The 21,216-nt window shown below is 47.1% G+C and overlaps 1 protein-coding gene across 5 annotated transcripts; it reads left to right on the forward strand.

The window, feature by feature from the left end:
- The first annotated feature begins 727 nt into the window (after positions 1–727).
- On the forward strand, positions 728–20,435 carry PAQR6 (progestin and adipoQ receptor family member 6). Of its 5 annotated transcripts, none has more exons than XM_028710326.2 (8): positions 728–1,340; positions 11,003–11,211; positions 12,280–12,407; positions 12,907–13,112; positions 13,247–13,373; positions 16,357–16,453; positions 17,042–17,186; positions 18,216–20,435. In XM_028710326.2, exons 2-8 carry the CDS (start codon positions 11,161–11,163, stop codon positions 18,485–18,487), a joined length of 1,026 nt encoding a protein of 341 aa, XP_028566159.2. In that variant the 5' UTR covers positions 728–1,340; positions 11,003–11,160; the 3' UTR covers positions 18,488–20,435. The 5 variants fall into 5 exon arrangements, with proteins under 5 accessions (XP_028566159.2, XP_077776182.1, XP_077776181.1 ...); XM_077920056.1 differs by having other exon boundaries at positions 729–1,340; positions 12,211–12,407; XM_077920055.1 differs by lacking the exon at positions 728–1,340 and adding an exon at positions 1,468–1,590.
- The last annotated feature ends 781 nt before the right edge of the window (positions 20,436–21,216 follow it).

Raw genomic sequence — 21,216 nt, forward strand, 5'->3', positions numbered from 1 at the left:
CCTTGCCTTTTCTCTAAATTTAAAAGTCCCAACACTTGGGTCGCTTTCCCCCTCTTGCAAGATTTTGCTCCGAAGCTGGTCTGAAGCCTGCCTTTTTACAATGAGCTCTCTCAGCGCTGAGCTCCACGCCTTGCTGCGATGCCCTTAAATCACTTACTTAGCCTCTGTGCCCACTGCAGAATGCCACAGCCGTCTCCCCAGTCAACTGACCCAGATCGCACAACAATAGCAGAAAGAGGCTTTTGTGTTACCTTTTTTGTCAAAAACATCTTCCAGCCTCCTTCGAAGGGAGCTGGTTGTGAATTCTGGGTCAGGGCTATGTTCCACAGACATTTTGTTCAGTGCGGAATTTTTTTAAAAGGGATTTCTTCTCCCACCCCTTTAAAAATCCTTAATTGCCCCTACGGCAGAAATGCGAAGCCAGTCTCACCCTTCACCCTAAGTCCCTGAGATGGGTTGCAATATTAGAACACACATTAAAAACAGTTCAAAACAACTTGTTGGCATCCATGTGCCTCGACAGACAGTGGAGTGCACCTCCAGGGGTGAAGTCAAACCTCTCCATTAGCAGCACCAAAATATGACAAGACCTCCCCCCCCCCAGCCTTGCTTATGTGGTCCAAAGAAAACCTCCACTGCACTAGGAGTAATAAAAATAACTTTGTAATTACGATTTCAATTATATAATATGAGACATTTCGGATTGGAGAGTTCCAGTCCTCTGTTAACACCCGCCTTATTTCACTGGAAATTGTCTCTCAAAATTCAAAAATCTGGAAGCAGAAATTTTGGGTCACTTCAGAAAGTGCAAAAGGCTCTCAGCTTGACACCTGGCTTTGCTCCGGCTGTGTAACTCTGGGACCTCCCGAAATGCGCTCCCCCCACAACCTAACCCCAAAAAACGAATGTCCTCAAGGAACCTGCTGTGTCTCGCATCTCCCCCCCACACACACACACACTCCAGCTGCAGATCCCCTGTTTAAAAAGACACGTTCGGTTTCTGCCTTTTAGGAGGGAGGAATAATGAGGGCTCTTTTATTGCGTTTCTGGCTCCTGATGGTGGTGGCTTCTGCGAAGAGAGAGAGGCCCATTTCTTCCCCTTCCGCCCATAAACTCCAGCCAACGGGGAGGGCGGCCTGGCACTCCGCCACCAGAACTGGCAAGGAATGTAGCTTAGGGAAGAAGACGGCGGGGGGAGTAAAAACTAAGGGGGGAAAAACAGAAACACACTGAGCTTGCTTGGAGCCCGGGCTGCAGGCCCCGCAACTCGGACAAGATGGAGTGCTGGTAGCGGTTCATTGGGGGGGTCTGCCCCGCAGGGTCCGTCCTCTCTGGAGCAGGTAACTGCTTGCAAGCTGGCAGCCTCCTCGGCCTCCTCGCCTGCCTTTCATTCTTCTAGCCTGGGCGGTGGTTTCCTTCCTTCCTTCCTTCCTGCTGTGCCAGCTGTTGAGTTATTTTTAAAAAAAACTAACTTTTGAGCTTGCCTTGGTCAAAAGTTTTTCAGGATGCAGCTGAAAAGCTTTCCGGGCGCATCGATGTGCCTGGTCCTCACAGCCTTGGCACTCTGGACCCAGTGGATCTCAGCCTGAGGTTGGATGGCTGTCTATCAGGGATTTATTAGCTGTGATTGCAGGGGGTTGGGCTAGATGACCCCTGGGGTCCCTTTCTTCTCTGCAATTCTGATTCTGGTCTTAAGGTCCTGGCGTAGCCAGCCATTATCTCAGGAAGCAGGACTTTAGCAGGCAGAGTTGAGAAAAAGGAGGATGAGATCAAGCCATCTTCTCTGCACCAGCCTGGTTCCTTAGCAGAGAGCCTCAGTTTACCCAGCTCTAAAATGGGCATAAATTTGAAGATAGTGTGACTTTTTGGGAGGAGAGGGAGATTGGGATTTTTACTCTACAAATCAGTGCAGCTGTGCCCAGCTCAGGAGAGAGGAAACCTACATCCCCATAATGTCTTGCCCACAGCTGCTAAACTTTCAATATCCCTTTTAGGTGGACCAATGGAATTAGAAATAGGACTTAACTGTGCCCTTTTTGACTGCTGGTACCGAATTTGGATTTCTCCGAGCTTTTTTGGTGCATTAGCTGTGTGTCCCTGGTGTGATTCCTCTAGCATTAAAATTTCAAAACTAGTGTGTGTTGTTCTGGTCATCCCATCAGATGGGATGGGGTTGGAGCAGTTCCCCTGCGTGGAGAGTCTAAGGCTATTGGGGGCTTTTTAGATTGGGGGGGAGAAAGATAATGGGGGGTGGAGGAGTGGACGGCATGACAGAAATTTATAAATCAATGGTGTGATTGATCTATGTGACTGATCCACAATTTCAGACAACTGTATAGTTAAATGTGATGTTAGCAGTGGGGTTTTTTAAAGTGGGGGGTTGGACAACTCACGGGGGAGCAGATAACTGTTGATAGTTATCACCCACGAGAGCCAGGGGTGGAGAAGTGACTAGGACTTGGAAGACCTGGGTTCAAATACCCACTCAGCCACAAAGCTCAATGGGCGACCATGGACCAGCCACTATTCCTCTCAGCCTCACCTCGCAGGGTTGTTGTAGGGATTAAATTGAGAAAGGGGAGAAAAATATGGGCTACAAAGGCAATAAAAATGAATGATAGGGAAATGGAATCTCCATGTTCAGCCCTGAAGGCCAGATGCTGAGGACAAATGATAAGGGGTGGTACGTCATCCCTATGCCCTGCTTGGGAACTGCCAGAACCAGCCTTCACTCCTTATCTCATAAAGAAGAGGAAAGTGAGGGTTGGAGTCAAAAATCAGATTTTCTAGGCATGAGAAGCCAGTGTGTATGGAGAATGCCAGTGCCATCACTCAGGAGGGACTTGGCGTCAACTCAAGGTAAGCATCTGAGGGAAATATCCATGTTGGATGTTTGTGGGTTTGTGTTCTGCTCTGCGCAGCCATTAGGCTTCCTTTGTCTTTCCTCAACATGGACTAGAAACTTGGGGTGGGAGGACGACTTGCTTCCAGCTCAGCATGGCAGGAATGAAAAGCACTGTGGTAAGCAAAACTGTTGACTTGCCTTTACCATTGAAAAAGAGGTCCTTGTGTCTCCCACCCAAATGCCAGCTAGCAGCGTCAGCGATTCCTAGGAGAAGATGGGAGACTTGGGGATCTGGGGCTGTGGACCAGCTGTTGAGGATCACCGGGTATTTCATTTACCCGTGTGTGTTTGTATGACATGTATGACATGAGAACATGGAATTGGTGACAGCTATAAAAGCAGATTTGCGCAAGGGGTTGGATTTAGATGACCCTTGGATGATTGAAACCTGGGAGTGGGGGGTCCTAGGTGGCTTTAGGAGAGGATTAGACACATTTGTGGAGGAGAGGGCCAGTGCTTTTTTCCTGGGGGTGTGCAGGGGTACGCACACCCCTAAACGTTTTGTGAATCTTTGTACTTTTGTCCATTTACTGTACAGTGGTACCTCGGGTTACAAACACTTCGGGTTACAGACTCCGCTAACCTGGAAGCAGTACCTCGGGTTAAGAACTTTACCTCAGGATGAGAACAGAAATTGTGTGGCGGCAGTGGGAGGCCCCATTAGCTAAAGTGGTACCTCAGGTTAAGAACAGTTTCAGGTTAAGAACGGACCTCCAGAACGAATTAAGTTCTTAACCCAAGGTACCACTGTAATTACTTCTAAATTTGCATCTAACACACACACATGAAGCCTCATACCCAGTGGAATTCTAAGAAAGCAAATAGCTTCCTCTGCCATCTTGATTCAAAATGACATCCAATTTTATCCAACCTTGCAACCTTGGCATTATCAACACAATGCTCTAACCAACTATCTTATGTTTCTGTTTAAATGATGGTCCAGGTGGTACCTCGAGTTACAGATACTTCAGGTTACAGACTCCGCTAACCAAGAAATAGTACCTCGGGTTAAGAACTTTGCTTCAGGATGAGAAGAGAAATTGTGTGGTGGCAGCGGGAGGCCCCATTAGCTAAAGTGGTACTAAAAGTACCTCAGATTAAGAATGGTTTCAGGTTAAGAATGGACCTCTGGAACGAATAAAGTTCATAACCAGAGGTACCACTATATTTATTTCCCCCGATTTGAACTATAAAATGGTGGTTTTCTTGAGTCAAAATGAGAGTACCCCTAAACATTTTTTAAGGGGGGGGGGAAGCACTGGAGAGGGCTATCAACGGCTTGCAGCCACAGTGGCTGTGCTCTGCTTCCACAGTTGGAGGCAGAAATGCTTCTTGAAGCCTGGAAGCCGGAGGGGAGAGGACTCTTCTGCCTGGGTCCTGCTTGCGAGTTTCCTACAAGCATCTTGTTAGCTGCTGTGAGAAAAGGATGCTGCATTAGCTGGGCCATTGGCCTGATCCAGCAGGCTCTTTGCAGAATTTGGAGCCCACAGCATCATTTGCAATGATTACCTTGGAGGAAGGGGATTTGTTTTGTTCTTCAAAGGAAGGCGGGTGGCTTCAATTAGCTAATGTCTGCTAAGTGCTTTTGAATATGGAAAATCTCTTAAGCGCTAAAAAAGCTTTTGCTGCCTGAGAAAGCCGGCTTTATTATATTTTTCAAGGTTTGTTTGTTTTTAATTGCCAAATACCTCTTTAAAACCTTGCCTGTGGCAGATGCGTGTGTTGGGTAAATCCAGGAGAAAAATGAAGCTCATTGTTGGGTTTCAAAGCAACTGATGTTTTCCGCAGGGGTGTTAGGGCTTGGGGATAATTTTGTTGGGGTTCTTTAAGTGCATGGCTCCACTGGATGTGATGTGTGGGGAGGGGTCTCAGGCCTTGAGCACTACTAGTGGGGACTATTTATTTAACAAAATTTATATACTTCTGGTTTGTAAAGCAGGGGGAATCAACAGTAGGTAAACAAAAATAAAGCACATGCCACTTCTACGTGTCTGGATGGGCTTTACCTAAACCAGTGTTTCCCAAACTTGGGTCTCCAGCTGCTTTTGGACTATTTAGTAATTTTAAATGCTTTACTTACAAACTCCAAAGGTCACATTCATACGCTATTCCATGCTGCAACAATAAGAACACAGGTAGAAAATTATTGGGTTGCAAAATACCAATAAATACTTCTGAGCATGCGGTCTGGGCTTGAAGCGGTCAAGCTCATACACGTTGCCTGGTGAGCTTCACATTGTACAAGAGAGTAAACAAAGGAAGCTTCACTTCCTTCTTCAATGGAGCTAAAGCGGTGTGACCTGAGTCTAGGAATATAGTTCCATGGTCTTAACCCCTTCATGCGTTAACTAGCCCTAAGCTTTCTAGTTATATTTGACTGCAATATCCCACAGCGAAGAGCTCCAAAAGGACCTCCCCAAAGTAGGTGAATGGTAAATGATGTTCACTGTGAAGTGTTGCATGTTATGGCAAAAATAACAATCTTAATTTCACATATGCGCTCATGGGGTCTGAACTGGTGGGGACTGACCAGGAACGAGACCTTGGGGTCATACTGGACAGCTCAGTGAAGATGTTGACCCAGTGTGTCGCGGCTGTAGAAAAGGCAGATTCCATGCTAGGGATCATTAGAAAAGGAACTGAAAGCAAAACTTGCCTGTATCATAATGCCGTTATAGAAATCTATGGTGTGACCGCATTTGGAATATTGTGTGCAATTCTGGCCTCCTCACCTCAAAAAGGATATTGTAGAGTTGGGAAAAGGTTCAGAAATGGCCAATCAAAATGATTGAGGGGATGAAGTGACTCCCTTCTTGTGAGGAATGGTTGCAGCCTTTGGGACTTTGTAGTATAGAGAAAAGGCAAGCAGGAGGTGACATGGTAGAAGTTTATAGAATTATGCTTGGCAGGGAGAAAAAGGATAGAAAAAAAAAGTTTTCTCCCTCTCTCATAACAATAGAACTTGTGGAAATCCAATGAACTGGAACGTTGGAAGATTCAGGACAGAGAAGATAGTTAAACTATGGAACTCCCTGCCACTGGAGGCAGTGACAGCTGGACTGGACAAATTCACGGCTGTCAGTGTCTGCCAGCCACAATGGCTTTGCCCTGCCTCCACAGTCAGAGGCAGTAGTGCTTCTGAATCCCAGTTGCTGGAAACCACAGGAAAGGAGAGTGCTCTTGTGCCCGAATCCTGCTAGACAAGCATCTAGTTGGCCACTGTGAGAACAGGATGCTGGACTAGGTGAGCCACTGGCCTGATCCAGCAAGGATCTCCTTATGTTCATTTTCCCCTGCTGCTCCCAGCTCCCAAACCCATCACGCCTTCGAGACCGCGCTTCAAAAAATTATTGGTGGAACGATGGAAAGGGTGATTTTATCTCCCAAGAATTCAGCCTTGGCTTGGGTCTTTTTCAGCAAGAAGGGAGCCCAGTGCTGGTTGGCACACACAGGACAGAAAGCAGGAAGGGAGAGAGGCAGGGCCGGGGTGGAAGAAGAGGAGGAGTGTTTGGGATGATGGGGTGACGGGGAAGCACAACTGGTGATTTTTATTGGATGCAACATTTTGCCAAACTGGAAAAATGGATAATGAGATGGTGGGGGTGGGAACCTCTTCTGACCTTTGAGCTTTGGGTGCCCTCCCATCTTTCCGGCGGGTTTTTCCTCAGAATCTTTTTTGTCTGGGTTGGTTACAAAGAAGTAATTAATCTTTTATTTCCATCCCTGCCGAAAGCCTTCATCGTTTTGCCTTGACTCCTCTGTGGTCAACCATGTGACTCAGAGGGCCTTCAGCTGTCAATGGTGGCCTTGTGCGAAGGAACAAAAGAGAACTTGATTTCTAGTTTGGGGGGAAATGGGGGGGGGAGAGATTTCTTCCCCCACCCCTGTGAATGAAAGCTCTCCTTGGTTGAAAGGAAAAAGATTCTGGAGGGAGAACTGGGGGACAACTCCCATGTCCCACTCCTCTCCCCCCCCTCTCATTGTCAAAATAGAGATGGTCAGCGCTTTACATGGACCAGAACTGTGGAACTCCTTGCCTCATGAGGTTGGTTGCGTTCTTCTCTTGCTGTTCTCTGCTGGCTCAAGCTTTTTTAAAAAACAAACCAGCAGGCTTTTGTTTTAGCAGATGCCTATTGTTTTTCTGTCTGATTTTTCTGTTTTATCACTGGGTCCAATTTTTGAGGGAGGCCTGGAAGGGGATGGCAAGGGAGAGGGCCTTTTCAGGGGCCCCTCCCCATCTGTGGAATGCTCTCCCATAACCCTCCAACATTTCTCCAATGAAAATAGGGACGTCCCATTCCATAATGATAATTTTACTATTTATACCCCACACATCTTATTGGATTGCCCCAGCAATCTGGGCAGCTTCCAAAATATATAAAAACACAATAGAACATTAAACCTTTTTTTTTAAAAAAAAAAACCCTTCCCTATACAGGATTGCCTTCAGATGGCTCAGGGGTTGGATAACTCCATACCCTCCAACATGTCTCTAATGAAAATAGGGACGTCCTAAGGAAAAGCAGGACATTCTGGGATCCAGTCAGAAACTGGAACGGCTTCTCTAAATCAGGGACATCCCTGGAAAATAGGAACACTTGGAGTGTCTGCTCTCTGCTAGCAAGGTAAGCCTTGGGCGTTCACTGGCATATTTTCAGAGCCAGATAAAAAAACTTTCCCCACCCCACCCCACCTGCCAGATTTTTGGTAGACTTCAATGATGATGCTTTTAGGCAGAGCCACACATTGAAAGTGCATGATTTCGCCCCAGAGAATCCTGGGAACTGTAGTTCCCCTCACAGACCTACAATTCTTAGTACCCTCAACAAACTTCAGTTCCCATAATTATTTGGGATTTAAATGTATGCTGTGACTCTGTGTCCTATGCTGTTTGTGGGTGGCCAAAACTTCCTGCTGCTATGGCAGATGAAAAGAGTGATGTTTTGTATATATTTTTCTGAACTGCATGTGTCAGCATTATAATGCATTGATGTTCATGTTTTTAAACAGACTGTAAGTCGCTAGGAGGCCTTTGTGCAACAACTCAAGTACTATGACTAAATAATCATCTGATGAGCCTGTCTCTGTTTTATCACATCTTGTGGTTTTATGGTGTGTTCCTGCATTATGCATCTGGCTTCAGTTATTTATTTCCAATATTTCTCCGCCTCCCCATAACTCTGAGCTTCTCCAGGGGGGCACACACATGACAGAGTTTAAAGCACAATATGGTATAAATGCATTTCCTGTCTAAATTGTGCCGCAGCAGAGATAAAAGCAGTAAAACCAACCAATTCCATGCTGTTAGGGTGTCAAAAATTGAAGCTCATACACAGAATTGGGCCTGGAAATGGACCAGAAGCTGTTTTGTTGCTGGTGTGATCAGACCAGGACATCCTGCCCCTGTCAACAACCCTATTTTGGATGCTACCCCCTTCTGCACACAATAGATCACTGCAGTCTGCCAGAGAGTCTCTCTTGCAAGTTCCAAACTTCTACCCCTGTCCTGTGGAACAGCACCCCACACTTTCAGGAAACAGTCAAAGATATTGCTGTTCTGGCAGGTTTTCCCAGCAGGAAAAATGGGTCTTTACCAGAAGTGTCCACCTGTTAGAGTTTTAGTCTTGCTATTGTGATTAGCTGGGGTGGGGAGGTAGGCTGTACGCTGAGACCCTGCTAATCCCTGGATCCAGCAAGAGTCAAAATTTAAGCCAGGGTAGCTCCTGGATGATGGGTCATTAAAGGGAGCAAAAGGAAAGAGCTTCTGTGTGAGATGGCAAATCCCTCAACTCACAGGGAGTTAGAAAGGCATAGCGAGAGTTGAAAGTTGGGGTGATGTGTGCCTAGGGGGAAAGCAGCAAACTGGGAGGCAAAGCAATGTTTGATTTTTGTTTGAATCCAGGGCTGTAGCTATGGGAGAAACAAGCCCCTTTTGGGGGGTGATAATACTGTGAACCCCTCCATCGTAGGCTCAGGTTGTATGTATGTGTAAATAAACTATATAGCATAAAGACACCACAGTCTCTGCTGTGCCTCATTACCAAAAGGAAACAACACGAAGCTGCCTGGAACCCCTGGAATCTCGCCCTGCTCAGAGATTGGGGTGGAGTGCAACACTGCAAATGTATTTGCTGGTGGTTGTTGGGGGGTTTTTGTTGTTGTTGTTTTTAGAGAGCGTGCTGTAGTGAAGTTAAGAGTTATGAGAAATCTCCCACCCTGCCAAGCATCCCTTTCTTTGGATGGACAGAAAAATAGACGAAGGCTTTTCAGAGTGTGACCTTGGAGACCAGAGTTCGAATGCTCCATCAACCACTGGGTGACCTCTGTTTCTGCATGTGTGTGATCTGCAGCGGTCGCACAATAAAGGAGAAACAGATCCAATGTGACTTGAAAAGTTTTATGAAGCTTAGAAAATGATGAGTTAAGGACTCTGTTGTGGGGCATTGCGACCTAACACATGAACACACACTTCAGAAGCTTCTGGCCATTGCGCTGAATGGGGGACGAAGACTGACACACCCAGCAGCAAACCCTGACCAAAATATCTCTAAACTAGACAAATTGTCTGCAAGGGAGAGAAATATATCAGTGTTCCTGTTCTGTGAATCAGGAAACCCTCAGAGAACCCTTGGTCTCCGCCATGACCTCGTAAACAACTATTCCCCTGGGCTCGCCTTTCTGGCGTTTGCTGGCTGGGGGGTCGTGTTGCTGGCCTGCTTTACTGGGCTGTTTTAGAGCTTGCAGCAAGATAATGCCTAAGAAGTAGTTTTGAAGCTCTCCCAGGTGCTGAATTGCCAGAAAATAGGAACAGCTGGAAGGCCTCTAGGTGATCCCCTGGCACAGTGAGTTTGGCAGACCCTGGAGCCAGTGGCGTAGCGTGGGGGGTGCAGGGGGGGCCGGCCGCACCGGGCGCAACATCTGGGGTTAGGGCAAATCCACAGGTTAGGGGGCGCAAATCCACGGGTTAGGGGGCGCAAATCCACGGGTTAGGGGGCGCAAATTACTTGCCTTGCCCCGGGTGCTGACAACCCATGCTACGCCACTGCCTGGAGCTGAAGGGGAAGGGGGTCCCACAGCCTTCTGGAATCATCCCCCCCCCCTTCTGAGGTGCATCAGGCTGCTGCCGTTTTTGCATTCAGATTGACAGGTCTGGACACAATTCTCTGCCCCTTGATGGCAACGGCACTTTATATAAGCTGTTCACCAGTGAAAGGGACTCCCTCGGAAGGCGGTGGGCTTCGTTGGAGGTTTTTAAACAGAGGGTGGGTGGCCACCTGTCAGGGATCCTTTAGCTGTGCAATGCAGGGGGTTGGACTGGATTACCCTTGGGGGTCCCTTCCAACCCGACGATTCTAATGATTCTATTTCTGCTTCTGCTCCCTGTTTTATTTGTGACTGTTTATTAATTTTATGATGTCGATTTGTTTTATTTATTGATTATCAACAACTTCTTAATATACTTAAAAGACCACTGTAGACAGTTAAAATCATTGACAGGGATACAATGACACTTGTAATGTGAAATGAATTTTGGTAACTATGATTATATAATAGATAGATAATGGTAAAAGATGCAGGAGAAAAAAGAAAAAAGATTTTTTTTTAATGGAACCCATGGAGGGAGGGGAGGAGGTCCGAAGGTTCAAAAGAGCCTTTTTTATTTTTATGTTGGGGAAGGTTAAAGTTGTTGTGTATAAATATATTCAGGTAGGTAGCCATGTTGGTCTGACGCAGTTGAAAATTGATTCTGTGTATCTGAAGAAGTGTGCAAGCACACTAAAGCTTATACCAAGAACAAACTTAGTTGGTCTCTAAGGTGCTACTGGACATTTTTATATATATATTTCAATTGTATAAATATATGTTTCATTTATTTATTTATTGTTAAATTTGATTGTGAGGTTATTATTTGCCACCCAAGGGCTAGGAGGACCTCAGTTGTACAAACTCTGTAGCTCCATGTTTGGTGACAGCAACTCCTGGGTTCTGAACACTTTTGTTTTGCCCCTTGGGTGAATTTTCACATCTCTCTATCTCTCTCTCTCCTGTATACGTATATCCCCCGGACCCATCCTCCTTTTTCCTTTGTCATTTTAGGACACAAATGTTGACCCCCTTCCCCATCTCCAGAGCTACCTGGAGGAAGGGGGTTGTGGACTGCAGCTGCCCAGGACCACTTGGCAAAATCTCTCCCCACAAGCAGAGCTGCCTTTAAAAACACATCTCCAAGAGAATCCCGTGCGCTGTGACTGGAAATGCTTACAATAAAGCTGCCTCAGATCTTCAGGGTCCACCAAGTACCTCGTGTGAGTAAATTATTCTTCCAGTGTTTACAATGTAGGGGCCATCTCCTCCCAACCCAATCCCATTACGCATGATTTTTTCTGGGAGAGTCTCTTAAAATCAACACACCTTGGAGGCTAGTTAGTCAAGGAAACTGCACCAGTTGAATTTCTGCCACAGGGTGATCCTCTGAAGGCTGGCTGTTCCAAGTCGCGCTTAAAAGAGCATGAACTCTCTAAGCATTTTCACATTACATGCGAACGCAGCCTAACAAGTTGAAAGCCTCCTGTTTGGATCGTTTCTCTGCTTATAGACTCTGGGAATGGGATAGAAGGTCGTTATTGGCCAGGGGTGTTTTGTTAAAATGTGAAATAGGGAAGATATAAAATGAGAGTCTTTGGAGCCAGTGGGGCCCATTAGGAATTTGGAGAGTATGCCGTGGGCGCCAGCCACAAAATGGCTGCTCTGCAGGAGTGGCATAACACAAAATGGCTGCCGTGGGGCCGTAGCATTATGGCTGCTACATCTGAATGAGCAGAAAGAGAGGCAGGACGACAGCGGGGAGAAAGACCCCTACAGCAGTCACTGCCACCTTCACTCTTAGAGACAAGCTCTTTGTACCTCTCCTCTGTTCAGAACGGAAGGGAGGGAGGGCATCCATTCTTGGCACCCAAAGAAATGTGAGCTTATACAGGGGGACATGTTCAATGCAGGAGAGGCTGAGCAAACAGAAGCAGTTGTGGATTTTTGAGGGGATATCTACTGAAACCTTTTGTGGGTGCCAAAGGGGGTCCTTGTGGTCACACTGGTGACCTTTGACCTTCCAAATGCTGCTGAACTCCAACTCCCATCACCCTTCCACATTGACCATGCTTGCTAGGGCTGATGGGAGTTGTAGTTCAGCAACATCTGGAGGGCCAAAGGTTCCCTACCTCTGAACTAACAGAACTAAAGTTAAGGAGAGTCTGTTGCTGCAGGTGGAGTTGTAGTGACGGGACACTTCAATAAAGCCTTTCATGCAGGCCTCACTTCTGCTAAATTTCTGTCTTGGCAACTCAAAAGTGTCTCATTGGGCAAATCCTGTCCTGTAGATCTTCTGGGAAGATGGGATCATCTCTGGCTACCGTCACCCCAAAAGCTCTGCCTTGGATTGCGTCCTCAGCTCTTTTCAGCTGAACAACGAAACCATCAACATTTGGACACATTTTTTGCCGACGTGGTAAGTCTGCAGCGTCTTTCAGCCGCGTTCTGTGTAGTTACTTATCTCCTTGGCTTGCGGGTCACATAACTCCATACCTTCCAACATTTCTCTGATGGAAATAGGGACATCCTAAGGAAAAGCAGGACATTCGGGATCGAATCAGAAACCAGGATGGCTTTTGTAAATCCAGGACTGTCCTTGGAAAACAGGGACGCTTGGAGGGTCTGTAAATGACTTTGGAAAGCTGGTACCACAGGATCAACTTCATCAATTTTGTTGAACCGATTAAATAGTTTCACTTGGATTTTGAATAAAGGATGCAGTTTAATTGTTCCTGTTTCGGATTTCATTGTGTTGTTACCTTCCTTACTGGGTTGTGCAAACTACTATTCTGAACAATGCTTTTTAGATAAGGTCACTGGGGACGTGTTTATGGAACCAAGGGGACTATGGGCTGAAAAGGTTTGGGAACCTCTGTCCCGTTGTCCTTCTCCTGGATGCCCTTTGCCCCTTGCAGGTATTTTCTGTGGCGCTTCCTGATGCTCTCCTACAGCCTGGACTTCTGGCGCGACACCTACAGCTGGCCTTTCCTGGCCTACATGGTGCTGGTGTGCCTCTACCCCTTCACCTCCAGCTGTGCCCACACGTTCAGCACCATGTCCACCCATGCCAGGCACATCTGCTACTTCTTGGACTACGGAGCGCTCAGCCTCTACAGTTTGGGTGAGGCAGCCTTCAAGTCACTGGTGGGAGGGAGTTCCGTAGGTTAACTGTGTACTGCATTTGGAAAGACTCTCTTTAATCTGTCTTGAATTTTCCAACAGAGGTTGCGCAAGTTTCTTCTCTGTTTATTATAGGCTGCGCTATCACATACGGAGCCTACGCAATGCCTGACGTCTGGGTAGATGGCCCTTTGCACCACTGCTTTGTCCCTCTGGCGGCCCTGAATTCCTTTATATGCACCAGCCTGTCTTGTTACTCCCGGTAAGTAAGGCCAGTGCTTTTATTTTATTTTTTTAAGGAAAAAGGAGACGTTCCTCACCATGAAGTTTGTACTGTTATTGCCACACTTTTAACATTTGTGGGGATGGGGGGTGGGGAGAAGGTGCTGTTATTTCATAGCCTTGGGTGCCCCCAGAGAAAAAAAAGCACTGGGTAAGGCTTTTGTGCCGTGCCGAGGTCAGAGCTGAAATGAAAACAGTGTATCTTGCACAGATGTGAAGTTGTGGCATATCAGATTTCAAAAAAGGCTGCATTTTGGAGCTCAGTTTATTTTAAAGATCTTATTGCCAGCAAGGCAACCATGGGCCAACTATGGCTTCAGATCCAGCGCTTTCTATAATTCAGAACTTTGTCAAAAATCAAACAGGGAGTGAAACTAAGCAGTTGATGTTTGCTAGCAAATATGAGTTAAAAAGCGTCACTCTTTCCCCAAAACCACTTCAGCTCAAACCAAGAACTTTGCTAAATCATCCTCGCAGGATGTCTGTAGATTCACCTGCCACCAGATCATTAAGTAACCTTCAACCGCAAATACTTTTGTATGTAGATTTAAAAACACAGAAGTTACCGGTTATATGACAGGAGGGATTTGTGGCAGGTTGGGGTGGGTGGGAAGAAAACAAGTGAAAATGGAGATGTCCTGTCCTACCACCAACCATATACCTGGGATGGGGGGTCCCTTTGCTGTTAAAAAAGAAGGAAAGAATGCAAAATAAATAAACAATAAATCACCAGGTGAAAGAAGCCTGGGGCAAGGGTCCATTAAGGTGGACATTACAAGTCCCTGGCCTCATATCTGAGCTACAGAAGTGCAACCACCCATCCACCCTGATTTCAGGTGAGGGTGGAGTTCTAGGACTGAAAGTGCTGGGGTTAGGATTCCTCCAGCGAGTTTGTGGCTAAGAGGGCCTTTTGGCTCACACAATTGCAGGGGGTTGGACTAGGTGACCATGGGTTTCTTCCAAATCTACAATTCAATGGCTCTATGACCGCAGAGGTCCCAGAGCTTACTCCTGTGCAAACGCACTGAGGTTTATGGAAGACTCCTACACACGTCTGCTCAGAAGTGAGCCCCATTGACTTCAGTGGGGTTTACTTCTAGGTTAAGTGGCAGCCTAAATTGTCCTGGCCCTGAGTTTGCTGCCTGGCTGCAGGCCTCCATTTTCTTAATCAATGCCTATCTTCAGAATGTAGATTAATAATAATAATAATAATAATAATAATAATAATAATAATAATAATAATAAAAATTTTTAAAAAAATTACACCTCTCAAGGAGCCCCAGGTAGCAAACAGATGCACAATTTAAAAAACAAAGCCAAAGCTTTCTAAAACAGATCAAGATGTTCTTAAAGCAATTACAATATGAAACCATTACAAGCAATTACATTTGAAAACATCCTTCTGCCTGCTGATCTTGAGGTTGCTAGGAACGGTATCTTTCAGCCACCAAGTGCCAAGGCAAACAGGAATGTTTTCAAATTCCTCCTGCAAGTTATGTTTATTCATTCATTGTTTCTGAAGGCAGTCCTGTTTTGAGAAGTTTTTAATGTTATTTATTTATTGAAATATACTCGGAGTCGAGAGTGGATTTCATGCTCTTTATTCAGCTCATAGTGGTGAGGAGGAATGGAAGTTCCCCCGCAATATCTGCTTTATATACATTATTTACACAATGGGCTGCATGTGATTGGCTAATTCCAGGATTCTCCTGTAGGCCATTCAGGTTGTGGATTCACTTCCACCTGGAGCTGGATTGGGAGGCTCCTGTGGACCAATCATACTGCTGCATTGTTCTAGGACCAATCAGACTGCTGCATTCTGAATCCTAGGACCAATCAGACTGTTGCATTTTGGATCCTATTGTTCTAGGACCAATCAGACTGCTGCATTTTGGATCCTATTCAACTCAGTGTGTATATATATCTCCTCTGCCTTTTCCCCCACGGAGCTCAAGGTGGTTTTCATGGTTCTCCCTTTCATTTAATCTCGACAACAACTGCCCTGTGAGGTAGGCTAGGCTGAGAGTGAGTGACTGTCCCAAGACCACTCAATTAACTTCATGGCGGAGAGGGGGATTCAAACCCTGGTTTCCCAGATGCTGGTCCAACACTCCAGCAACTACGCCACACTGAGTGATGGAGACAGACACATCGTGCTGGGAAGGACATTCTGCACCTGGGGAACTCAGACGGGTAGCTGGGGGGGGGGGGGAGCAGGCGGGCCCAGTGGCTTGGGTGCCTGCAGACTCCACACTGACCGAAACGGCAGTGTGGGACTTGTGTCCTGTGGAGGCTCCGCGCAGCATGCTTTGCTCTGGTTTGCCCCGCCCCGTGGGCAGCTTGCTCCACCCTCATGGCCGGCTTGCCCTGCCCCCAGATGCAGGGTGCGTGCGCCGCCCCGGGTGCCTGAGTAGCTAGCTATGTCACTGGGAGAACTACCACTGAAAAGTCCCCCATCATGAGGTCAGTGCCAACTGGGTAGCTGCCCTCTTACAAGGTTGTTGTAGATGGAGTGCCAAGGGGCTGTTTTAAAGCCCAATCTAGATGCTCCGTTTCAAAACTGCTAATAATAATAATAATAATAATAATAATAATAATTTATTATTTATACGCAGCCCATCTGGCTGGGTTTCCCCAGCCACTCTGGGAGGCTTCCAACAAAATATTAAAATACAGTGGTCTGTTAAACATTAAAAGCTTCCTTAAAAAAGGCTGCCTTCAGATGTCTTCAAAACGTCAGATAATTGTTTATTTCTTTGACACCTGGTGGGAGGGCATTCCACAGGGCGGGTGCCACTACCGAGAAGGCCCTCTGCCTGGTTCCCTGTAACTTGGCTTCTCGCAGTGAGGGAACCGCCAGAACCGCTACTCCACCCTACCCTGACATTTTTTTCTTCATAGGCTGTTTTCACCACCTTTTAATTGGAACTTTCCCTCCCCCTCCCGTTGTTCTCCTGGTCTAGATTCCTGGAACTGGAGTGTCCTTCTTTGTGCAAGATCTTGAGGACTACAGCCTTCGCTTACCCTTTCCTCTTCGACAACATTCCATTGTTCTACAGGGTAGGATGACGGTGGGGGCAATGTAGCCACGGGGGGGGGGGGGGCTCTGCTGGAAGAGGGTTGTCAATGGCTGCTAACCACAAGGGCTAGGCTCTGCCCTCCCAATCAGAGGCAATAATGCATCAGAACAGCGGATGCTGGAACTGCAGGAGGGGAGAGTGTGGTTCTTATGCTCAGCTCCTGTTTGCTGGGTTCCCTGGTTGGCCACTGTGAGAACAGGATGCTGGACTAGATGGGCCACTGGCCTGATCCTGCAGGGCTGTTCTTACGTTCATATATTTTTTTACTTTGGCCTCTAAGGACTGAATGTGCAGTTTCCCCTACCTTCCCAATTGCATACCAATAATCCAGATTAGTCCTGATAGTTTTTGGGGTGAGCCTCCCCACACTCAAGTCTTGCTGTGCCATGCAGATGCAAATTCCTGCCTTCATTTCTTTCCTCTCCTCATGGTGCCACAGGAAGCAGGTGGCTTTGCTCCTCATGCTGTCCCCTAAAACAGGTGGCTTTGCCCTGTGGCATGGTGTTGCTGTTCCTCCCTTCCAGGGCCAGCCTTCCTGGCTGACTCATACCACTTCCTTACCTTTCAGCTCTTGTTCTGCTTTGGCGAAGACTGTGCCTGGAATGACTCCGTCCCTGGTTACTTCTACCACCTTATTTTCGCAGCCCTCACTGGCTTCCTCTTCGCTTCCCACCTGCCGGAGCGCCTGGCCCCTGGGCGCTTTGATTACATTGGTAAGAGAAGGGGGGATGGGGTGGGCCGGGGTGGAGATAATTGAATCCCTGCAATGGGGTTGCTCTGTCCCAGCTCCTGCCAACCTAGCAGTTCGAAAGCACACCAGTGCAAATAGATAAATAGGTACCGCTCCAGCGGAAAGGTAAACGCCATTTCCGTGCGCTCTGGTTTTTGTCACGGTGTCTGGTTGTGCCAGAAGCGGTTTTGTCCTGCTGCCCACATGACCCGGAAACCTGTCTGTGGACAAACACTGGCTCCCTCGGCCTGAAAGCGAGATGAGCGCCGCAACCCCATAGTCACCTTTGACTGGACTTAACTGTCCAGGGATCCTTTACCTTTACCTTAATCAAGTCCAAAGTCAGAAGCAGGAAATGCTTCTGAATACCACTTGCTGTAAACCACAGGACGAGAGAGTGCTCTTGGGCTTGACTGATAAAGGCATCTGGATGGCCACGGTGAGAACAGACTGGATGGGCCATTGGCTTTATCCAGCCCCGGTTCTTCTTCTTCGTCCCCACGGAGGACCTTAAGGTCCACAAATGACATTTTGAAGGTCCCAGGTCGCAAAGTGGTTAGATTGGTCTCAACTAGGGCCAGGGCCTTTTCAGTACTGGCCCCAATTTGGTGGAACGCTCTTCTCACAAGAGACTAGGGCCCTGTGGGACTTGACAGGGCCTGCAAGACAGAGCTGTTCTGCCTGGCCTTCGGTTTGGACTCAGTCTGACCCTTATGTTTCTCTCCCCTTATGGTCTTGATTTATTGGCTACTTTTAAAATGAGGCTGCATTTTAAATTGCACTTTAACCTGTATTTTAAATTTTTTCTTTCCCCCCATTATGTTTTTACTGTGATTTTATTGTTGTTAGCTGCCCTGAGCCTGGCTCTGGCCGGGGAGGGCAAGGTATAAATAAAATTATTATTATTATTATTATTATTATTATTATTATTATTATTATTATTATTATGTTACAACCATTTTCTCTCTCTTGATCTTCTCTTATTGCCCCACCTCCCTTCCCCTCGCCACAGGACACAGCCACCAGCTCTTCCACATCTGTGCTGTCGTGGGCACCCATTTCCAACTGGAATCTGTTTTATGGGACTTGCATTCACGCCGGGCCTGGCTGAGCGCTCACGCCCCGGCGGCCACCTTCACCCAGACTTTTGCCATCCTCGGAGCTGCCCTCCTGGGCAACCTCGCACTCGTGGCTGCCTTCACCATGGCCCTCCTCCGGTCCTCCGGCACGACACTCATTCTGCAAAGCAATGTCCCCGAGGTGGAGCGGCCCAAGGAGCAGTGATGGAGCCCTCTCTGGCGGCGCTCTGTGGCTTTGATTTCTCTGAGGGACCTTCGTTCTGCCTCCCTCGGGCGGTGACTCCTTTGAGAGCCCCTGGGTGAGCGTTTTCTCCGCTATCGCACTTTATACCTCAGTGTTCTGTGTTCCAGAGGAACGTGGCGTCTGCGTCAGAAGGGGGGGGGGCCCTTTTGAATGTTCCTCCTCAGTTTGAGCACTTTAAACATTTGGTTGGGACTCGACTGTTCGTGGGTGTGCAGCGCGGAGACCCACAACTGAATGCCTCCCCCCACAGTATGTCAGAGAAGTGGACTTGGGTTTCTGCCTGGGACGGCCACTGCTGACTCTCTCTCCTCCTACACAGAGCCTGATTTCCACTTTCCATTCAGCTCTGCTTCCAGGGGTGCTAAATTCTAAATATCTGGGCACCGCGTCCTTTCTCTTCAGATATTCTCCTGAGGAGAGTTGCTGTTGCACTGAGAGTCCCGCTCATGGGCTTCCTGTTGTGGGTATCTGGTCAGGCATTTTGAGGACAGGATGCTGGGCTAGAATGGGCCTTCAGCCTGATCCAGCTCCAGGCCTCCTCTGATGTTCTTGCATAACTCTTGTCTCCAACAATGGCAAGCAGATACCTCCAGGGAGAGGATGAAGGCACCCTGTATTCTGAGGGAGGCTTCCTCTGAACATGGAGCCTAGACCTGCTCGCTATCCATTTTTCTCTCCCCCTTTTAAACCACCCACACTTCAACACACCTTGGGGCAACAAATTCCATCCATTAATCCTGCATCGTACAAGGAAGGCCCTCCTTTCTATTCGTCAACCGCCGACCCATTTTTCTTGAGGGACTTCCCTCACGCTTCTTGCATTCTGTCTCAGATTCTCCAGCTGTGGCTGGGACACAGACTAGATGAGAAGATCCCTTCCGATTCTACTATCCTGTGATTCTCATGTGACACAAGAGGGTGGAGGCATCCTCTGTGGGCCAAAACCCCAGAAAGAGAGGACTCTCTCCACACTTGGCGCAAGAGAAAAGCACCGCCCACAAAAGAACTAAGCGTGTGTACCTTTCTTTTGGATTGCACAGCTTATTGTCGCACAAAAACCCAAATGGCATCTCTCCCCACCCCAAGTTGCACTCATTAATTGTTAACCAATTATTGGGAAGTTCCCCAATAATGAAGAGAGGAGATTCTGAGTGAGTGCAACTACCATAGTTGGGTGCCATTGTGAGGGGGTTTTTACGCAAGAAGGCCCCAGCCTAAATCCGTTTGCGGTAAGAAATGAGAGCAACAGCAGGATGAGAATTCTCTGTGCCTCCTGTAAACAAGATTAGACAAAGAATGGGCTCAGATTGCAAAAGATGGTTGGATGCTGGGACGATCCATAAAGGTGCACAACTGCGATGGATTAAGCCGGCGGTTCCCAAACATTTTTGGTCCATTCCCCCTTGGTTCCATAAACTCATCCCCAGAGGGCCCCCCTCATTAAAAACATCCTTCGGAATAGCAGTTTGCACAGCCCACGAAGGAAGTTCATAACACAATAAAAATCAAAGCAGCAGCTATTAATTGCATAGTTATTCAAAATCCAGTTGAAACTATTTATGTAGTTCATTTAATTCAACAACAACAACAACAAAATCATCATCATCATCATTTAATTTATATCCCGCCCAGCCATTCTGGGTGGCTTACAGCATATATAATCAAACATTATAATCAAACAGAATATACTATACAGGTAACAAACAAACCAATAAATCAATAGAAACCAATAACAACAACAATAATAATAGCAACTATAGTAAACAGTTTACAGTTATACCCAAATTAAAATAACTGCCAACCCCAACTAAACATTTCCAGTGAGACCAGCTTTTCACAGTCTGATAGTCATTTACACCTCCAGCACCCTCTGCCACTCGCTTGTTTCTTAGTCCCCCAAGTAATCCCACCCCCCACAAAGGGGGTGTACCATCCACTTTGGGAACCATTGTCTAAGGCACCTGTTTTGCAACTAGTGGGTTGGGATGACCTACAGACCTAGTTGGGTTGCACTAGCAGCACAATCATGATAACCAGTTGCTGGCAGGGGCTTATGGGAGTCGTAGTCCAAAACAGCAAGCAGGCAGAAGATTGAGGGGAAAGCTGCAATATACAAATACTTTTAAAAATACTAATAATTAAGAAGTGGGGTCTCCCAATGTATGTCTGGGCTAAAAATGGGTTCTGGGTCTGAGAAGGTTGGAGACTGCTGAACTCAAAGTATTGCGGACTCTCCATCGCTAGAGATCTTCAAGCGCAAGTTGAGGAAATATTTGGCTGAGTGGCGTTGACATGGATCTGATTCACGAGGCAAGATGGGTAGCTGGATGAGGCCAAGAGCCACTTCCGTTCCTGTCTTTCCAGGCTGCCCATCAGTAGGGATGAAAGATGGAGATGTTGCCAAGACCAGCAGAATCTGAAGGCCACAATGCTTAGCTTGTGGCTGGTCTAGGATCACGACTAGAGGAAAGTAGTCTCTACAAACTCATTCCTTTCACTACAGAAACCCCAAGATGTCCCATATTTTGTACGAGGAATGAGATCCAAACCAAGGAAACCCCAGACTTGCAAATCTGAGGATGTAGAATTGCAGATCCTTAGCTGTCCTAGCAAGCTTATAAGGAACACAACCCTGGTGGGACATTGTGTCTGGACATTCCCAGACCTAATAGGAAATTCTGTCCAGATGT

The sequence above is a fragment of the Podarcis muralis genome, chromosome 16, assembly GCF_964188315.1.
Source record: "Podarcis muralis chromosome 16, rPodMur119.hap1.1, whole genome shotgun sequence".
Taxonomy (NCBI): domain Eukaryota; kingdom Metazoa; phylum Chordata; class Lepidosauria; order Squamata; family Lacertidae; genus Podarcis; species Podarcis muralis.